Raw genomic sequence first — 19,918 nt, forward strand, 5'->3', positions numbered from 1 at the left:
GTAGATAAGTAAGCAGGACAAAAAACATTTGGAAAGACATTGAAGCAGGAAAACGGAGGGTGAGAAATGAGTGAATTATCCATTCAGTCTCAATTATCCATTTCCTAAGCATCTTTTCTTCTCTTTGTTTTAACAAAGGACTTCCTAGCTAATGTTTGCACATCACGTGGAACATTTGTGTGTCATATATAAAATTATACAGTATGCTGAAATTGTGAAAGTTGACACTCAAATCAATTTCTAACTACAATTGGCATTTATGATAATAAGACACAAGTGAATGCTAAGGTATTACTTTTAGTGGATGCACTTGTAAGAAACTTATCCATCAGTCTCTGCTGTGGAATCTATGCCATTCCTGCTCAATGGTCATCATATGGAGGATTATGAAAACACTTTCTTGCAACACACTTGCCTTTATCCTTGCAACAGACATGTCAGGGTGCAAGATAAGTAGGTGGGGATTCTTTCTGCTCCTGAAATCTCAAAAGAGGTGGGGCTCTGACTCAATGTGTTTATAACACCTGTTGAACAGCTTTTACCATCTCAAAGTGTGTAAATATCTTTCAGGACTAGAGCTACTGCTAAATTAAAAGTATTCTTATGAGCATGAAGCTGGAATCTGGTGGCATTTTACAATGGCATCACCTGCTACTTTCCCTAAGGTAAGAAACACAAAATGTAATGGTGGCTCAGATCCTGAATGGGTTGCATTTATCAGCATGCCTGCTATTTTCTTTGCTTAGCTAGAGGAGATGAACATGTGAGAAATTGGCCTGCTATTAGGAGAGACCTGTGAAACTGAAGCTTCAACCATGTCACACCTGGCTTTAAACAAACAACAAAGCCCTCTTTGGAAAGGATGACCTTTCTTTAATACTCCCAGCTCTTTTCCAAATACTGAGGACCTGTGGACTGAGAAGTGAGGACAAGGGAAATTTCCAAAATGCCAGTGAGTGGTGGCAGAATACCCATGCAATAGCCCTTATAAAGAGCTTGAGAGAGAGGCTGTGATTCAAAGGGATACAAAAGGTGGCATAGCCGGTCATTGGAAAACTGTGTATGATAGGTTGCATGGGCTTCCTCACATCAGCTGAAACCTCTGCTCTAACTATGTAGATAGAACAGTAAGTTTGGTAACAGCAAGCAGAAAAATTAAGCTGTAGGGGATGGGGAGCTGTAGTGGTATCAAGCAAGGCTCTGTAACAAAGAAATAGATACCTCAGACATGGAGGAAAATCCATCACATAACTATCTTTGGCACTCTATTCTATGGTTTCCTTGTAGTTTGACATACTAAATTCTGGGTCAGTTCTAATCCAAATTTTATTTACAGATCTTTTTCTCATCCTTTTCGCTCTTTCTCTCTCCATATGTTTAGAACCACTGAGACTACGTCTCAGTTTAAGCATTTGTTAAATACAAAAGTTGTTGCAATAATTTAATGAGTGCTAAAGTATAGCCTGTTATCAAGATAGTTAGGCTTGTGGAAAGTTTTTCTTTGGTGGGAACCATACTGTGGAATTCCCTGCATAGAAACTCCAGACTGGCCCCTATTCTGTTTTTAATAAGATTTCAATTTTAAATTAATATTGATTTTGCTTGTTTTAGGTATGTTTAAGGATGGCTGTGTTTCAGCTTTCAATGTGGGTGTTTCTTTTCCTATGAGATGGTTTTCCTGTTTGAATATTGCCTTGGAGGCAGAAATGTTACTGATAAATATTTCAGTTACTTCACCATCCCTTGCTTTTGACTGGCTCTCTCCATATTCATGGAGTGCTGAAGAATCTTACAATCCCCAATTCATTTGTTGATAAATGTATTGAGATATTTGTCTGACTTACAGCTGCCGAGTTAGAAGCATTGTAGGTCCTGAGATCGCAGACCAAAACCAGAGACCTGAGGACACCCCCTGCTGACATCACTGTTTTCTAAGCTCTGTTCTGAACCCTTTCACAAAGCAATGCTTTTGACAACCAAGGAATCTTATCCAAAAGAAAGAAAGATAGAAAGAAAAAGAAAAAAGTTGCTCAAACTCTGATTTCAGTAATTTGCTCCTGTGGCTTCACTAGCCATATTTCCCTTTTTGATTTATGTCAGGCTGTGGAAGGGTCTGTCATCCTCAAAGTAACTGTGAGAATAACCATAATAAGTCTACTAGTAATTATCAAAAATTTGGGGGATGATTATTATCATGATAATGATAGACTATGACAGACCTACAGAGCAAGAGAGGGCAATCATATCTATGCATATCTATTCAGAAACAAGTTCTACTGAGCTTAATGGGTCTTAACAGCTTTAAAATATTGACATGTCACAATCACAGTTTCAAAGATTTTTGGGGGGTGGGCTGATGAGAATGAGAGGGATGATAAAGGAGGCAAATGTAGCCAGCAGAATTAAGTGGAAGGAAGGTGAAAGAATATGGAGGAATTAGGAAAGGAGGGAGAACAGAGTGCAACAGGGAGATATGGAAACCAATAAGAAGAGGGGAGGAAGATGAAAGCATTTAGCCAGAAATTGGATGAGGAGGGGAGAGGAAGAGGTCAAGAAAAAGAGAGGGACTTAAGAATGAGGAAGATGACTAATGGAAAGAGCTGCAGGGAGCCAGAAGGAAAAAAAGGAAAGGACAAAAGGAGAATATTTTCATTCAGAAGTCGCAGGTGGGAGAAGAGTGAAATCAAGAATTAAAAGAGAAAGGAATCAATAACCGAACCAGAGCTAAAGAAGAAAAAGATTCATACTCACTTTTTTTTTTTGCTAACAATGGTGGCACCCATGTATGTTTCAGACCAAGAAGAGAAATTGTACAGTGGCTTCAACCATGTAGGGTTGGTGAGGAAGTGACAACAGAACTGGGGAAATTAACAATAAGATAGGAAAGACCACAAAACAGAAATCTTGTAGTATCATATTAAGAGACACTTGGATGAGGCAGTAGCTCAGTATTTCTATGTGCTGACTATTCCTTGCCCCTGAGAAACATTGAAAGAGGGGAAAGGAAGGAGAGCAGGTAGCAGTCAAAGATACCAGAGCATACAGTTTAAGAAAATATCTTTTCAGGCCAGCCCTCGCATCCTGAGATGTCACCTCCTAACCCTGAGGCCTGAAGAAGGGCCATGCCCTGAGATCTGGGCATGCTAGTTTTGCTGCTTATTTTTCATCAAACACTTTTTGGATATGCTGGTGGAGAAGCTGTCATCTGTAAATACTCCTGAAGGGCAGGATTACAGAAAATTGAGTTAATATTTAAAATGTGATAACAAAGTTAACAACTTTTCCCAGTATTTTTCAGGGTCTCCTCCCTCTTTTTTTGACAGGTTGTAAACAGCAAAACAAAGTCACTGGGAACCCTAGAAACACCATGGATGCACCAGCATGCTGTTCAGCATGATGCTGGCTGTAAGGTATGTTCACGAGGAAGAAAACAGAGAAGAGATGGGGCAAGGTAGTTGGATACGTCAAGAAACAGATGTTTGGGCATATTGGCTGTAAGCTGTAAACCCTTATTTAACAGCTGAAACAAACTGAAAGGTGAAATTTACTGAACATTTATGTCCAATGGATTATCTAGATCCATTTTAGTCTGTATGCTATTTGCCATAATAAGTGAAATGTAATGTAATTTCAATCTGGTTTCAGGCCTGGTTATGGGGCTTTGGTTGACTCGGTGGATGATCTATGCTGGGAAATAACAGGGAGAATGTTGGTTCTGCGGGAAATCTCAGTGGTTTTTGATACTATTGACTATGGTATTCTTCTGGGCCACCTTGCTGGGATTGCATTTACAGTGTCTTTGTTCCCTTCTGGAGGGGAAAACCCAGAAGGTGGTGTTGGAGGACTCCTATTTAACACCTTGGCTGTAGAGTCCCTCAGGGTTCGGTTCTATCCCTCATGCTGTTTAACAGATACATGAAATTACTGAGAGAGGTTGTCTGGAGTTTGGGAGTTTGATGCCATAAGTATGCAAATAGCACTCAGCCCTAGTTCTCCTTTCCACCACAATTCAAGGAAGCTATTTCAGTCCTAAAGCAGTGCCTGTCTGGATGAGGGCGAACAAACAAACTAGGTACCTCATCGCATGCACTTTTGTTAGCATTTTGGGCATGGGCAGGCAATGCGCACAGCCAACGGAAAACAGATTTTATTGTGTCCTTTTGCTTGTCTGGAAAGCTTCTGTTGGAGCTAAAGGATGCGCCTCAGCACTTAATGGGAACGGCCTGGCATCGGGCGATGGAATGGGGCCGGCTTGAGGACAGTGTGGTGTGCAGTAAAATCAATTTTCCATTAGCCACAGACGTCTCCTGCCTGTTCCCAGAACACTAACGAAAGTGTGTGTGATAAAGTTCTTAATCCAGACAAGGCAACAGTGCTCCTGATCAGTCAAAAGCCAGATCAGGGTGCTGGATGGAATTATACTCACTTGGAGATGCAAGTTCATAGCTTGACTGTGCATCTGGGTTTGACCCTGAGCATTGAGATTCAGATTTCAGTGATAGCTAGGAATACATTTGCACATTTAAGACTTGTGTGCCAGTTGCACCCATTCCTTAAGACATCAGATGTGGTCACAGTAACAAATGCCTTAATTATATCCTGGTTGTATTAATGTGGCATGTTTTACATGAGGCTGCCATTGAAAAGTGTTCAGAGACTTCAGTTGGTCAAAGAGGTGCAGCCAGGTTGCAAACTACAACAATGCTATTTTTTGTGCAAAAGGGGAAAAAAGTGTGGAGTTTGTGCAGAGTGAGTCCTGAAAGGTGAAGATTCTCATCAAGCTTGCTTCTATGTGACCAGGAGAACTGGGGTACAAGAGAAGGAGGATCTCTACAGGGACTCCTTTAGTTTCTAAAAGCTTACAAGTCATGTGTGTGTGTGCAAGCCCAGTCTCACGAATGAGGGCACATTTAGCAATCGTATGTCTATTTAGACATAAACCTCATTGCGCTGAATGGGAATTACAACTATTAAATTGCTCCCTCAGCTTGATAGATTTTACTTCTGTGTAAATTGTTTTGGAAGGCCTGTGGCCCACTTAGTTTAGATGTAATATTGGGACTTTAATTCTAGAGCATATGCCTGTGCTTCCTGTTTCAGTAGGACTGCAGCAACAAGATAATTGCCATGTTCTTAACAGACGCATTATTTTTGCAATATTCATATGTCATGGTAATTGATGTTGTGGTCAGTTCCAACTTCACCACTAACTTGTTTTTATTTTATTTATTTATGGTGTAGAGATCAAGATTTGAATCCCCACTTGGCTAAGGAAACTCACTGGGCAACCTTGGGCAGGTCACACTCTCTTAGCCTCAGAAGGAGGCAAAGGCAACCCCCCCCCCTTGAACAAACCTTGCCAGAAAAGCATTTTAGCGTTGCCATAAGTTGGGAATGACTTGATGTACACAACACACACATACACACATATCTTGCAGTATATTTGAAAATAGCAATAGCAAGTACATTTCTATACTGCTTATCTGTGCACTTAAGCACTCCCTAAGTGGTTTCCAATATGTAAGCTAATTGCCCCAACAAGCTGAGTACTAATGACCTAGGGAAGGATGCCAGACTGAGTCTTGTGGTTTGTCAGTAAGTGGCTGCAGTACAGGCATTTAACCGCTGCACCACCAGGGCTCTTTAAAACAATAAATAATTTAAAACAATAAATGCTAACAATAATTTGAAAAGATTAAAAAATATAGTTTTTTGTGGGTTTTTCAGGCTATGTGGTCATGTTCTTGAAGAGTTTCTTCCTGGCGTTTCACCAGCGTCTGTGGCTGGCATCTTCAGAGAATGCTAGCCACTGAAGATGCCAGCCACAGATGCTGGCAAAACGTCAGGAAGAAAATCTTCTAGAACATGGCCGCATAGCACGAAAAACCCACAAAAAAATACGGATGCCAGCCATGAAAGCCTTCGACTTCTCATTAAAAATATATTAAATAATTTTTCAGAAAATTTTCAAATAGGTTTTCAGAAAACCAAACTTCCTATTTCAGAATAGGAAACCTTCCCAGTGTACTTCTTTTTAGCCACAGTTGATCTCATATTTGCTCTTCTCCAAATTATAAAGCATCTTCCTCATGTCCCCCCCCTCCCCTTTCGCCTCATTCAGGATGACAGCTTGCACTCTTAGACATTTAGCTCATTCTGCACTATGTGAAAATCCTACTATACTGTACATGGCTTTTATTACATGCAAAAATAGCCAAAACTGTGTATGATACACAAGAGCAAGACCAGATTAAGATGACTGGGGGCCTGGAGCAGTTCCTAAAATCCATCTTTTAGGTGGATGTGCTAGCTATTCTAGAGGTGGTGGCATACAAATTAAACATGGCAAAGGACACCACTTAGTATCTGGAGAAATTACATCAATTGAACCATTGACAATCTGGCCGTGTAGAGGGATAGTAAAGAGGAATGCTTTACCGGCGGTTATCCTGGACATTGTACTTGAAGTATGTTCCGTACTTGAAAAGGTGATCTGTTTTGCCTTGTCTTGCAGAGTATAGAAGCACCATGCTGTTTGCTTACTGTAAGAATCATATGTATGCACAACCTCCACCAAGAGGATGTTTGTGAGTATTTTCATACTTCATTATGATTCCTTGTCTGGAAGTATTGAATATGCCTCAGTGATAATATTAAACAAGGCAATTTTAGTGCCATTTTATGGACACAGTAACGTTTTGAATTGTTACATGGCTTTCTACAGATGTTTATATACATTGAATGCTTTCTAGAAAATAAATTATTGCTAATCAATAGTCACAAAGTAATTATTTAACTAAAAATCATGCTGCTAGTGTAAGATTTTAAAAATACCAAGCAAAAATAAAATATAAAACAGATGAAACAAAATATAAGTTTAAAAGGCACTTAGTTTAAATTTCACACTTCCTGTGAACTCATGGGTGGCCTCATTAGTCACTGGGCACATTTGCATGTAACAGTAAACCATAAATTAGGGTTGCATCAGCGAGTAGAAGTGACACATATACTGCTTTGTCTGTCATGAGACTTGTAGGAAGAATAAACTATGGTTCCAGGTTGATTTAATGGATTCTCAGTTTGGCATTTTGTTCCAAACAGAAAGTCCTGTTGAACATAAACTCTAGTTTGCTCATTAAACCACACAAAAAAGTGCAAGCTTTGAAGGTGGTTTGTTCAGTAACTGATTGGTGTTCATCTTAAGCCTCAATTCCTGATCTAAACATAACAACAAACCAGAAAACTGCTTAAGTGGAACTAAGTTCTTATTTGTTCTTCCTCCTGGTAATGAAGGAGAAGGAGCAGGGGAAGTATATCCAAGTACTTAGGAATGGGAATGTTCCTCCTCCCTTATGTAACCCTTGATTATGTTTCTCTCTTACATGTAAACTTATCCAGTGTCTCTCAGCCTCAGATCCCACTCTCCAAACAGGAGATAATAATACTAAATATATTTTACCAGACGGTCTTCCTGATGTTAGCTTTGGGTCTTTCTAGACTAGTCTAAAAATCATGAGTTCTTGCAATATGGTTCCATGGGCTTTGCCAGAATAGGCTGGTTGTTGTCTCATCCACATCTAGTCATTCCATTCCTTAGGGGGTTGGTTGTAGCCATTTCTTGCCCCTGCACAAGGGCTTTTTCAAAGGTATCACCTGGTGAGGGGAGCTGTGGTGGCCAAAAGGGCATGCTTTACCTTCTCCTTTGCCATAGTGGCAGCCTCCCCCTCAGGAAGGAAGGAGTGGAGATAGAGAAGGCTGAAGCATGCCCTTCCACAGCAAAGGAGAAGGACAAGAGCATCCTTCTAGGCTTCACCACCACTATAACTCCCTCCTCAGGAGGAGGCAACCATCCTGGCAAATCCTGGAGGGACACACTTACCGCATATCACCTCCCCCCCAGTGCAATGAGAGCCTGACTGGATGTCACCCCTCTTCTGTGGGCTGCACCCTCCTAGTAACACCACTGCATGGTATGTTGAGATGGTCCAGTGGTTTGAAAGACAAGTGTTCTCCTTTCTATTTAATTTTTCCCCTTAGACTTAATTGTGTTATAATGCAAAAGTGCCATTTTTCTGCAGCACAATGCACTATAATAGTAAGGAAAAAGAAAAACAAGGATACCTTTTTGTTCCAATATGTGTCAGAATGAAAAAGGAACCCCCTTGAGAGTGGGGATACAATGTTGCAGTTGGCTCCAGGAATTGCTGAGGGGGGGGGGGGAGTATTTCAATGTTGAAAAAAATCCTGAGAGCTAAAGCAACAAATACCACAGCCTATCTTAAGATCAATATTAATTGTAAGAATTATTTGATTAATTTACTTTGCTATAATAGCTGCTTAATTCATTTTAATCTCATTTTGTCCACACAACAAAGTGGAAGTAAAATTATACCCAAAGTTATAACATTTGGTAACCTCTTAAAAGTATCAAGCAAATGTAGTTTTTGGCCAATTTTTCTTCTTGGAAATATGTATGCAAAATGTGCAGTAACTTTAACTATGACAATAGCAGTGATTTTGATTTCACATCATGGTGGCCAGCTAACCTATAAAAGTCTATGATGCTACAATCTACTAGCTATCATGGTATGTATTTTATTAGAGAAATATCTATTAGATGTAACTAACTCAGATGCAAAGCATATGTTTTCTTCTGGGAAGAAGAGGAGGAGCAATTACATGTAATTGTAGCCATGCAGTAATAATAACAATAATCCTATAGGGAAAAGTTAATTTATGAGTATATGAACATCTTCACAGCCGTAAAGAACAGAAGTTTCTTGTCCAGGTTAATTACACATAAAAAACCTATGCACATCTCTAATAAAGGAGAACACAGGGAGGCATAGCTAGAAAGTCTACCTTGTTAATGATTTAATAAGCAATAAACCATTCATACGTGCTGGATGTCCATGAAATAAGTATTAATGCTGTGCATCACCCAATTTAACAATGGATGGTAAAAGTTGTAGCTACTCAGATTAGATCATCAAGGGATAGTTTGTACTTCCCATCATTCAGAACTCTTTTGCTTTCACTTCTTGTCTGCTCAGTTCTCCTTTCTGTAGATGCAGTAGCCTCCGAGGAGGACACTGGATGCTGTCTTATACTGATTTGGACCATTGGTCCATCTGTATTATTTGTGCTGATCAGCATAATGGCTATCCTGGTTTCAGTCAAGAATATTTCCTAGCCCAGTTTAAAGATGCTAGGGTCTGAACCTGGAACCTTGCATGCAAAGATTGTGTCCAACACCAGCGAACAATGAGCCTGCTCTCGGCACAGCTGTGAGTCTAACTGTGATTTATTCAGAGCTTGGAATTAAAATTATTATGTGTTGCTTATAATTGGTTCCATCTTGGAATAACAAGCACTAAATGGTAACAAGGGCTAAACACAACTTTTTAGTTCTTCGTTATTCAGGGGTGTGACTTCACTAACTGGTGGAAGCAGAGGAATTTCATAAGGTTCAGATACAAGCTTGTGCCACTTGTTCCAGGGTGAATCCATAATGAACCTGCTCCCTCTCTCCCTTTGACTCCATCCTCTAAGCCAGGGATTCCCAACCTGGGGTGCAAGACGGAATTTCAGGGGGTGCAACAAAGAGTGGCTTGTGTCCTTGAGTCACTAGCCATCACTCTTTTCTTTTTACTGAGTAAAATGTTTTTCTGAACAAAATAATAATAATAACCCTATAGGGAAAAGTTAATTTGTTATGAGTATATGAGCATCTTCTCATATTTGCTCAATTTAGACTTGCCTTTTATGTGCTGAGTTCAAAGCTTATTTTGTTAAATTCAGTTTGTTCACCCTCAGTATTGCATGTGGTTCAATTTGTGGTTCAAAAATTAGAAATTAGATCTTGGATAAGATCACCTGAAATACTATGTCCAGTTCTGGACACCACAGTTTAAAAAGGATGTTGACAAGTTGGAGCATGTCTAAAGGAAGGCCACCAAAATGCTGAAGGGTCTGAAAACCATGCCTTATGAGGAAACGCTTAGTGAGCTGGGAATGTTTAGCCTGGAGAAGAAACAGTTAATAGGTGATATGATAGCCCTGTTTAAGTATTTGAAAGAATGTTACATTGAGGATGGAGCAAGCTAGTTTTCTGCTGCTCCAGAGACTAGAACATGGAACAAGGGTTCAATTGACAGGAAAAGAGATTCCACCTCAACATTAAGAGGAACTTCCTGACAGTAAGGGCTGTTTGACAGTGGAACCCATTCTCTTGGAGTATGGTGGAGTCTCCTTCTTTGGAAACCTTTAAACAGAGGCTGGATGGTCATCTGTCAGGGATACTGTGATTTCCTGCATGGCAGGGGGTTGGACTGAATCGCCCTCGTGGTCTCTTCTAACTCTATGATTCTAAGTTCAATCCTTGACAGCAGTTTGCTCCTTGGAGCCTGTCAGGAGTGGTGGTAGCTGTACAAGCATTTATGCTTCCAATGCATTTTTTGCTGGCTTTGATAGAAATTCCTCTGATAGAGTGCCCTTATTGGTTACCATATTTCAAGGAGGAAATCTCATTGCCTTCACTTCAACCAGCCTACTCTCAGATCCAGATATCCAGATATCACCTCTTTTTTGGAACTGGCACAACCCCTTGCTCTTCCCTGCTGGCATCTTGAGTGCCCCCAAATCATTGTGGCTAATTTATGTTGCACTATTTAATGTTGCTTCTTTACAATTCTTCATATTTCTTGTGTATGAGTCATACTATGTGTGTAATTATAAGTATATAATAATATAATAATAATACTTTATTTCTATACCGCTCTTCCGAAACGATCAAAGCGGTTCACAGATCTGTAAAAATTATACATCATAAAAGTACACATAAAAGTATACTTATATACTTAGCAGTAAGTATATATCAGAGTGTGGTGGAGTCTCCTTCTTCGGGGTGTATTAAACAGAGGCTGGAGAGCCATCTGTTGGGCGTGCTTTCATTGTGTCTTCCTGCATGTCAGCCAGTTAGACTGAATGGCCTGGGAGGCTCTTCCAACACTACATTTCTATGATTCTGTTCTTTTGTGATTGTGTGTAAGTCATGCTATGTGTGCAGGATGAATTATTCACTATAGGAGAAAAGACATAATCTACTGACAGCAGCAGAAACAGAGTTGTGCATACAGCAACATTATGTTGCATTGTGATTGTACATGCACATAGTAGTAGTACATGCACACCAACACCACCAACAAAGATGTCATCAAAAAATAGAATCCACATCTTTTACCAGCAATGGATAAAGGCTTTTTAAAGCCTGCTTGCTTTACCCCAGCCGTTTTCAACCATTGAAGAAAGCCTTGAAATAAATTTCAGGTATCAGAGAACCCCTACGTAAAAATCACCATATCTACAGCTCAAAAAAAGTGTTATTGTTTTCAATAACAATCTCTTGTGGAACTCATAGGCTGAATCTGCACTGAAGAAATAATCTCGTTTGACACCACTTTCATCGCCCAGTGCTATGGAATTTTGGGAACTGTAGTTTGTTGTGGCACCAGAGCTCTGTGACAGAGAAGGCTAATTTTCTCACAAAACTATAAACCCCAGAATTCCATGGTTCTATCTAACCATGACAGTTAAAGTGGTGTCAAACTGGATTATTTCTGCAGTGCAAATGAAGCAGACATAGGTGGGATAGAGACCGCCCAAAGCGGGTGGTCTCCCACCACCCTAGTTTGCTCTGCAGGGAAGTCGCAGCCTCCAGACCGCGGGGCTTCCCCGCAGAGCAAAAAGAACCCTTAAAAATCGGGTTCTTTATGCGATGCCATTGTGACGCCGCAATGTGCCAATGGCACACGTATGGTGTCACAATGGTGCTGGGACGTGCGGATGCTAAGCATCCGCCACTACAAAATGGCGGCGTCCATGTGTACTGGGCACCGCCATTTTGATGTACAGATTACGTACTAGGGTTGCGGGGCATATATAAGCAGCGCCCCGAGGCAACCCTAGTGCGTATGCAGGCCAGTGCTTTCGTCGGTCTGTACAGCGTTTTAAATTCATAAATAAACACAAACCAGATCTTGGAGCAATAGTTTGAAAATTAATCAAAGGACGTTAAATGTTAGAAATTAGAAAAATGATTCACTAGCATACACAATAATAATTGTATTCATTTAATTTGAAGAGTTGTCACTGATTATCTCATTAAATAGACCATTAATGAGAGGCTATACTATGGAATTTACAGAGAATAGTGTGGAGGTTGTTACTGTTGACCTTAGAGAAGCACATTTTGTTACTGGCTCCTTCAAAAGGTTTGTTTTTGTCTTTTTAATGCTGCCTTCCTCTAGCCTGGATCCCTTCCCCCAATGTACAGTAAATCCCATAATACAATTGTTGCTTGGGACATGTGGGACTCCAGCACATATCAGAATGTCAGGTTGTGGGAGGCTGTCCCAAAGAATATCATCTCATCTTACAAGCTCTCAGACCAGTTGGTCACTTATTTGCATTTCTCTATCTTTTCCACCCACACTCATACATACATTTAATTCACTCTTCAACTGCCTTGTTTGTTAAAAGTTAATAAGCAGCCTCACTGCCTCAGGCATTGTGGAATATGGTACTATAGGACCACTGCTTGGTAGCTTTTCCTATTTTATTCTTTACTTTCCTAGTTTTGTTTTCACCATCTTCTCCCTGCCTGACCAGGACAGGTTCCAGCTGAATGGAGGAGGGTGGATATTGTCCATATCTTCAAAAAGAAAGAGGGAAGAACTGGAACAACTACTGATCACAAATTTGCAAGTGATTGGTCAGCTTGATCAGATGAACAGTTACTAGGAAAAGTTCTAGAACAAATAATTAAACAGTTGGTCTATGCACACATAGAAAGGACTACTGTGATTAGTAAAAGCCAGCAAGGGTTTCTTAAAACCTAATCATACTTCTATTCTGAGAGAGATACAAGCTTGGTAGATCAGAGGAATTTTGTGGGTATAGTGCGTTTTGATTTCTGTAAGGCTTTTAACAAAGTCACCATGAAATTCTCACAAATAAACTAGAAAAATATGGGCTAGACAATACTACTGTTAAGTTTGGCCTGATACAAATGGGCAACAAGCGCTGTCTTGGGGCTGAAATTAGGGCTCGGGAGCGTGGAGTGACTGCATGCTCCTGAGCCCTACTGCGCCACAATAGTGCGCCCCATCTACACAGGGGCCACCATGATGATGTATGTGTGGTGCATAGTCCAAATGACACACCACCATGTGGATGTCATCAGCGTGCATTAGGGCATCAATGATGCCACGCGTGCACCCTAAAAATAACCCACTGGGAACTGGTTCTTTTTAGGGCTCCTGGAGGCCGTGGCGTTTGGTTGCTGCAGCTTCTGTGTGGGGCAGAAAGGGGCGGCATCTTGGCCGTCCTTTCTGCCCATCTGTATTGGGCCTTTATTTGCACTTGGTTGGCGGACCAAATACAAGGAATGCTTACCAATGATTCTTCATCATACTTCAGAGAAGTAACAAGTGAAGTGTCCCAGGGTTTTATTCAGGACTCACCTTTTTGAATATCTTTGACCTGTTCCAGACTGCCAAAATAAAGCTGCTTCGGGTCTCTTTGGAGGTATGCTGTTTAAATGATGCATGCATCCTAAGAATCCGGAAGCTGCACCAAAGCTGCACTCCAGTGCTTAGGAATGGAATGTGGCTTTGGTGCGACCTCCGGACTCTTAGGACCCATGCATCATTTAAATAGCATACCTCCAAAGAGACCCGAAGCAGCTTTATTTTGGCAGTCTGTAACAGGGCTTTATAAACTAGTTGGTGGTGGAACAGAGGGTGTGGTTTTCAAATCTGCAGAAAGCACCAAATTAGGAAGGGTAGCTAATACCCTAGAAGACAGACTTGGCATGCAAAATAATTTTAAAAGATTGGAAACATGAGCCAAAATTAATAAAATTAATTTCAACAAGGATAATGTAAGGCAGCAGATGTAGACAAAAACAAATAAAAATACAGGAAAAGTGTTATTCGGCTTGGCAACAGTCCATGTGAAAAAGATCTAGGGGTCTTAGTAGATCACAAGGTAAACATGAGTCAATGCAGTTCTATGCTTCACTAAGAGGACTATAGTGGTCTCAAACAGACAGGTCAAAAGGGTGGCTGTCAGGCCGCATTGGGGGTGTGGTGTCCTTTCAGATATTTTTTTTTTTAATTATATTTTATTGAGTTTAAAAAAAAAAAGAAAACAAGACATTATTACATTGAGAAAAAACTATCTACATACATTTACACACAAGAATTATACAAAAAGAAAAAATCTCTCATACATTTAACCTCCTGATGTTAAAGTTCATTAGTCTGTGATATATTGTATAAATTTAGTCCTTAATATATTTTTATAACATATTTGATTTTCTATGTGCTGTTTACTTCTTGTATATAAATGAGCTGCCATATTTCATCCATAAAAAATAGTTTTATATCACCCAATATAAAGAAGAGAAACAAAAAGGCTCCTAATACATCTTTCTTCTTTTTCCCAAATTTTTCCAAAAAGAAAGGTTGTTTAGCATATGAGTTTGTCCATTTTACTTTCCTTTTCCACAAATTTTATTAGTGGCATCCAATTCTTTTTATGCTTGTTCCAGTCTTTTTCTCTTAATAAACAGGTAAGTTTGTCCATTTCAAAGTAATTCATCAACTTCGCAAACCACACATTCCAAGTTGGAAGACTCTTCTTTTTCCAGTGCGCAGCGTATACTGCCCGAGCCGCCGATATCATATAAAACAAGAGAACACCGTGAGTGTTTTCTAATTTTGAGTCCAAAATCATATTTAGCAAATAGCATTTCGGGTCTAACTTAAATTGAATGTCTAAGATTGTTTGTATTTTCTCATGTATCTGACACCAATATTTCCTTGCCTTGTCTGGTGCCTTTAAATATACTGAATTTCTTTGATCTTTCTCCGTTTATTATCAAACTAGATTGTTGTTTCCTATATATTTGTCCAATCCATTCACAAAAGTTGTGACCTAAGTCAATTTTTTTAAGTACTTCTCTTTAAAAAAACCAATTCACACGGTCAAAAGCCTTTTCAAAGTCCAAAAAGACAATAGCTAATTTTTTATCATTTCTTTTTTCATGATATTCAATAATATTTATTAAGTACCTTATATTGTCCCTCATTCTTCTTCCAGGCAGGAACCCTCTTTGTTCTTGATTTAACCAATCTTTAAGAAGCTTTTTTAGTCTATTAGCTAGAATGGAGGCAAAAAGCTTATAATCAGCGTTTAAAAACGCTATTGGCCGGAAATTTTTTGGATCTAACACATCTCTTTCTTCTTTTGGTATTAACATGGTATTAGATTCAGACCATGATTCAGGAATTTGTTCATTTAGAATGTTATTTAGAGTCTGTTGTAAAGGGTTTATTAATTCATCGGCAAATGTCTTATAGAACTCTGCCGGGAGTCCGTCCGGCCCTGTAGCCTTACCACTTTTGCTACTTTGAATAGCATCCCTTATTTCTTGCAATGTTATTTCCCTATTTAGTGCCATCTTTTGCTCTTCTGTTATTCTAGGGACATTCTTTTCTTTAAGATAATTTATAATTTTAGTATCATCGAAGTGCGATTGCCGGAATAAATGACTATAATAATTAACAAAAATTTGACAAATATCCTTTTGGGTAGTATATAAGTTTCCATTATGTTTGATCTTTATTATTTGTCTTTTTTGAGTTTGCTTTCTTAATCTATAAGCTAGAAGTTTACCTGGTTTATTGGCCGACTCGAAAGTTTTTTGCTTTACGTATTTCATTTTTTTATTTATTTGGTCAGTCAGTAGTAAAGAGATTTGCCTCTGTATTAGTTTAATATCTTTTTCTATATCTTTATCTTCACATCTTGCTTGTAATTGTCTTTCTTTATTTCTCAGTTGTCCCTGCAGATCAGCCAATATTTTATTCCTTTCTTTTTTCCTCTCCGTCCCTTTCTTTATATAGAATCCTCTTATAACTGGTTTCATTGCATCCCAAACAATGTGCATTTTGACTTCACCATTTGATTTTTCTTTAAAATAGTTTTTTAACTCTTTTTTAGCTTCTAACAAAATCTTTTCATCATTTAATAGAATAGTATTCAATTTCCAGTTATATTTTTTAGAGCCAAATCCTATCTCTAGAATAATGGGGTTATGATCTGACATTGTATTCGGTAATATATCCACCAATTTAACTTTTGGACATAGGGTAGGAGAGATAAAAAAAAAATCTAATCTAGCCCAAGAGTTGTGTGGTTTAGAAAAGAAAGTATAATCCCTTCCTGACGGGTTTTTAATTCTCCAGATATCATATACCTTACAAAAATCGATCAAATCAAAACAAGATTTCGGCAGCTTACCCTGCTTTTGCTTAATTGGTTTTTTAGCAAGTCTATCTTTGGGGGGGTCCATGACCCCATTCCAGTCTCCCATTAATATGGTTACATCAAAGGAGAGTTTTTTAATTTTATTAAATAGTTTCTGATAAAATATTTCTTTTTTCTCATTGGGTGCATATATACCTAAAACCAAAGTTTTTTGACCCTGAGTATTTATTATAACACCAATATAATGACCATTTTTATCATTTAGTACTTCATTTGCTTCTAGGTCAGGATTTACATATAGCATCACCCCCTTCTTCCTTTGGTTTGAAGTTGAAACAAAATGTTGTCCTAACTTAGGATTTATCAGAAAATGTGTTTCATCCTTTTTAATGCGTATTTCCTGCAAACAAGAAATATCTGTTTTCAAGCCCTCCAAATAGTGAAATATTTTTTTCCTTTTAATCAATCTGTTTATACCTTTGACGTTCCACGAGACGATCTTTAGGTTCTTATTCATCTGCATTTGGTGGAGTTTCCTCAGATCCCGAGTCCTCCTCCGAGCTCAGGTTTACTATTTCCTCCTTATCTATATCCTTATCGGTTTCAATGTCTTCCAAAAGTTGATTTTCGTTCTGATTATCCAAGGTTAAAGGCTTCATAAGCTTATCCTTACACTGTACATTCTGGGAACATGAAGCTTCTTCTTCATTTTTCCCTGCTTGGGTATCATTTTTTCCTACTTGGGTATCATTTCCATATTTTTTCTGTTTTGGGTTACGTAAGTTATATTCCCTGTTCTTTTGTTCTTCTTCATTATTTTGTTTCGTTTGTTTAGCTTGCTCCTTCTTATGATCTTTTGATATTAAGTTTAACACTCTCCTTGCTTCCACTATTGTGTTTATTTCATATCTCTTTTTTTTTTGTACCAAAAAAGCAAACCTTCCGGTATCAGCCACTGATATGGTATATTACTCTTCCTCAAGTATGATGTTACAAAAAAAATACTCCTTACGCCTTCTCAGAATTTTTGCGGGAACATCTTTAAAAAGTTTTACCTCAACTTGATTTATTTCCAAAGGCTGCTCGTAGTGTTTTTTAATTAACTGGTCCCTTATCTGTTTACTCATACAATTTACAACAATATCTCTAGGAATTTTTTTCTGTTTGGCAATTTGGGAATTTAATCTAAAAATTCTTTCAATTCCAAAGCGAAAAATCTGTACCTCATAGTTCAAATATTTAGCCAGTATGGGTATTAATAATTCATATAGATCTTCATTCTCTGCTTCTGGTAATCCTCTTATTTTTAGAGATTTTTCTCTTATTTTATATTCCCATTTTAGACTTTCATCTGATTGAGTATCCTGTTTGTTATATAAATCCTCCAGTTTTTTGTCATGATCATTATATTTTTCTTCTATTAAACTAATTTTGTCTTTAATTTTAACTATCTCAGAAGTAGCTTTTTCCACGGAAATTCTTATGTCTTTTAAATCTATCCTTATTTCTTTACGAATATCTGATTTAAAATCAGACATTTCTTTCTGTAAAGAGGTCATTTTTTCTCCTAGTTCTAATGTGATTCTGCGTATCTCTTCCAGCATATTAGAGCTGTATTCTTGAGGCTGCTGCTGCTGTTCTAATGAAGGTCTGCGGAGGTGTTGTTGTTGTAAATTCTGAATTTCCCCTGTTTGGTTTTTCTTTTTTGGATCCATTTACCATTCCTAATTAAAAAAATATGTTATTAGAAATAATATTTTCTTCAAATATACTCCAATTGTTCAGTCACAATTTTTCTTTTCCCTTCCCCTTTCTTTAACTAATATTATTTACACCTTCTTACACCCTTTATTCTTCTTTAGTTTGTCCTATCTTTTCTATTATCATGGGGAGGGTACACAAATCTTAGAAAAAGAGGTATCAGAGCCTTACAAATCTTATAGAGCAAAACTTATATCCGGTTTTAAACCTAGTTTCCTTCACGTTGCACTATAGAGGCTAGAATTCGTATTAATTGACTAACAGACTTATCTGAACTTAAGCCTTTTTATGGAGACTTCAAAAACCCTATATAGGGGAAGAACACCAAATCGTAATCAAATTTTTCTTATTCTTCCATACACATTAAAAGTTGCTGACAGTCCTATTGCGGAATTCGCGACAAAGAAACTGCAGTTAGGGTAAGTTCAATGACTTCCTGATCCTAAGAGTGAGAGTCAGATGGCAAAAAAGACACTTCTACGCTATTGAGGATTACGAAAGTCTGCATAGAACCCCTCTGACCCCTCTATACTCAGAGGAGTTTAGTTGTGCAATGCCACAACTCAGCACTGCAGCCTGTGGACAGTCCTGCACTTAAGTCAGGACTTCCTACGGACCACCACCACAACCGGAGGTATGGCGCCGGGATGGGGAGATGGTAATCCCAGGGCTAGGGGTAAGCGGGGGCAGAAACAGCTCCAAGGCTCTGCTCTCCTCCGCGCCGCCGCCGCCGCCGCCGCACCTGCAGGCGATGTTCCTGGGCCTTTTGTAGGCCTTGGGCGTAGCCCTTGCTGCTGCGCCGCTGCTGGGGCCGCCGCTGCTGGAGGGAGGTGGACCGGGGGCAGGAACAGCCCCAAAGCGCTGCTCTCCTCCGCGCCGCCGCCGCCGCCGCCGCCGCGCCTGCAGGCGATGTTCCTGGGCCTTTTGTAGGCCTTGGGCGTAGCCCTTGCTGCTGCGCCGCCGCTGGGGCCGCCGCTGCTGGAGGGAGGTGGACCGGGGGCTGGAACAGCCCCAAAGCGCTGCTCTCCTCCGCGCCGCCGCCGCCGCCGCCGCGCCTGCAGGCGATGTTCCTGGGCCTTTTGTAGGCCTTGGGCGTAGCCCTTGCTGCTGCGCCGCCGCTGGGGCCGCCGCTGCTGGAGGGAGGTGGACCGGGGGCTGGAACAGCCCCAAAGCGCTGCTCTCCTCCGCGCCGCCGCCGCCGCCGCACCTGCAGGCGATGTTCCTGGGCCTTTTGTAGGCCTTGGGCGTAGCCCTTGCTGGTGCGCCGCCGCTGGGGCCGCCGCTGCTGGAGGGAGGTGGACCGGGGGCAGGAACAGCCCCAAAGCGCTGCTCTCCTCCGCGCCGCCGCCGCGCCTGCAGGCGATGTTCCTGGGCCTTTTGTAGGCCTTGGGCGTAGCCCTTGCTGCTGCGCCGCCGCTGGGGCCGCCGCTGCTGGAGGGAGGTGGACCGGGGGCAGGAACAGCCCCAAAGCGCTGCTCTCCTCCGCGCCGCCGCTGCCGCGCCTGCAGGCGATGTTCCTGGGCCTTTTGTAGGCCTTGGGCATAGCCCTTGCTGCTGCGCCGCCGCTGGGGCCGCTGCTGCTGGAGGGAGGTGGACCGGGGGCAGGAACAGCCCCAAAGCACTGCTCTCCTCCGCGCCGCCGCCGCCACCGCCGCCGTGTCCTTTCAGATATTTAAAGGTGGGTTCAATGTCAACTCTCAGTCTTCTCTTCTCCATGCTAAATGTATCCAGCTCCCTAAGTTGTTCCTCATAAGGCTTAGTTTGCAGAACTTTTACCATCTTGGTTGCCCTTCCCTGAATACATCCCAGGTTGTCAGTATCC

At 40.4% G+C, this 19,918-nt stretch overlaps 1 protein-coding gene across 1 annotated transcript in view; it reads left to right on the forward strand.

Moving 5' to 3' along the window:
* Positions 1-638: 638 nt before the first annotated feature.
* Positions 639-19,918, forward strand: part of LOC149314778 (cytosolic phospholipase A2 epsilon-like) — a 63,371-nt gene continuing 44,091 nt past the window's right edge. The window contains exons 1-3 of the mRNA XM_089523146.1: positions 639-665; positions 3,324-3,410; positions 6,515-6,587. Of these exons, the coding sequence (XP_089379272.1) occupies positions 639-665; positions 3,324-3,410; positions 6,515-6,587 (187 nt within the window). The remainder of the gene's footprint in view (positions 666-3,323; positions 3,411-6,514; positions 6,588-19,918) is intronic.

The sequence above is a fragment of the Sceloporus occidentalis genome, unplaced genomic scaffold, assembly GCF_023333645.1.
Source record: "Sceloporus occidentalis isolate IW3139 unplaced genomic scaffold, rSceOcc1.0.p SCAF_4, whole genome shotgun sequence".
In the NCBI taxonomy this organism is placed as follows: Eukaryota; Metazoa; Chordata; class Lepidosauria; order Squamata; family Phrynosomatidae; genus Sceloporus; species Sceloporus occidentalis.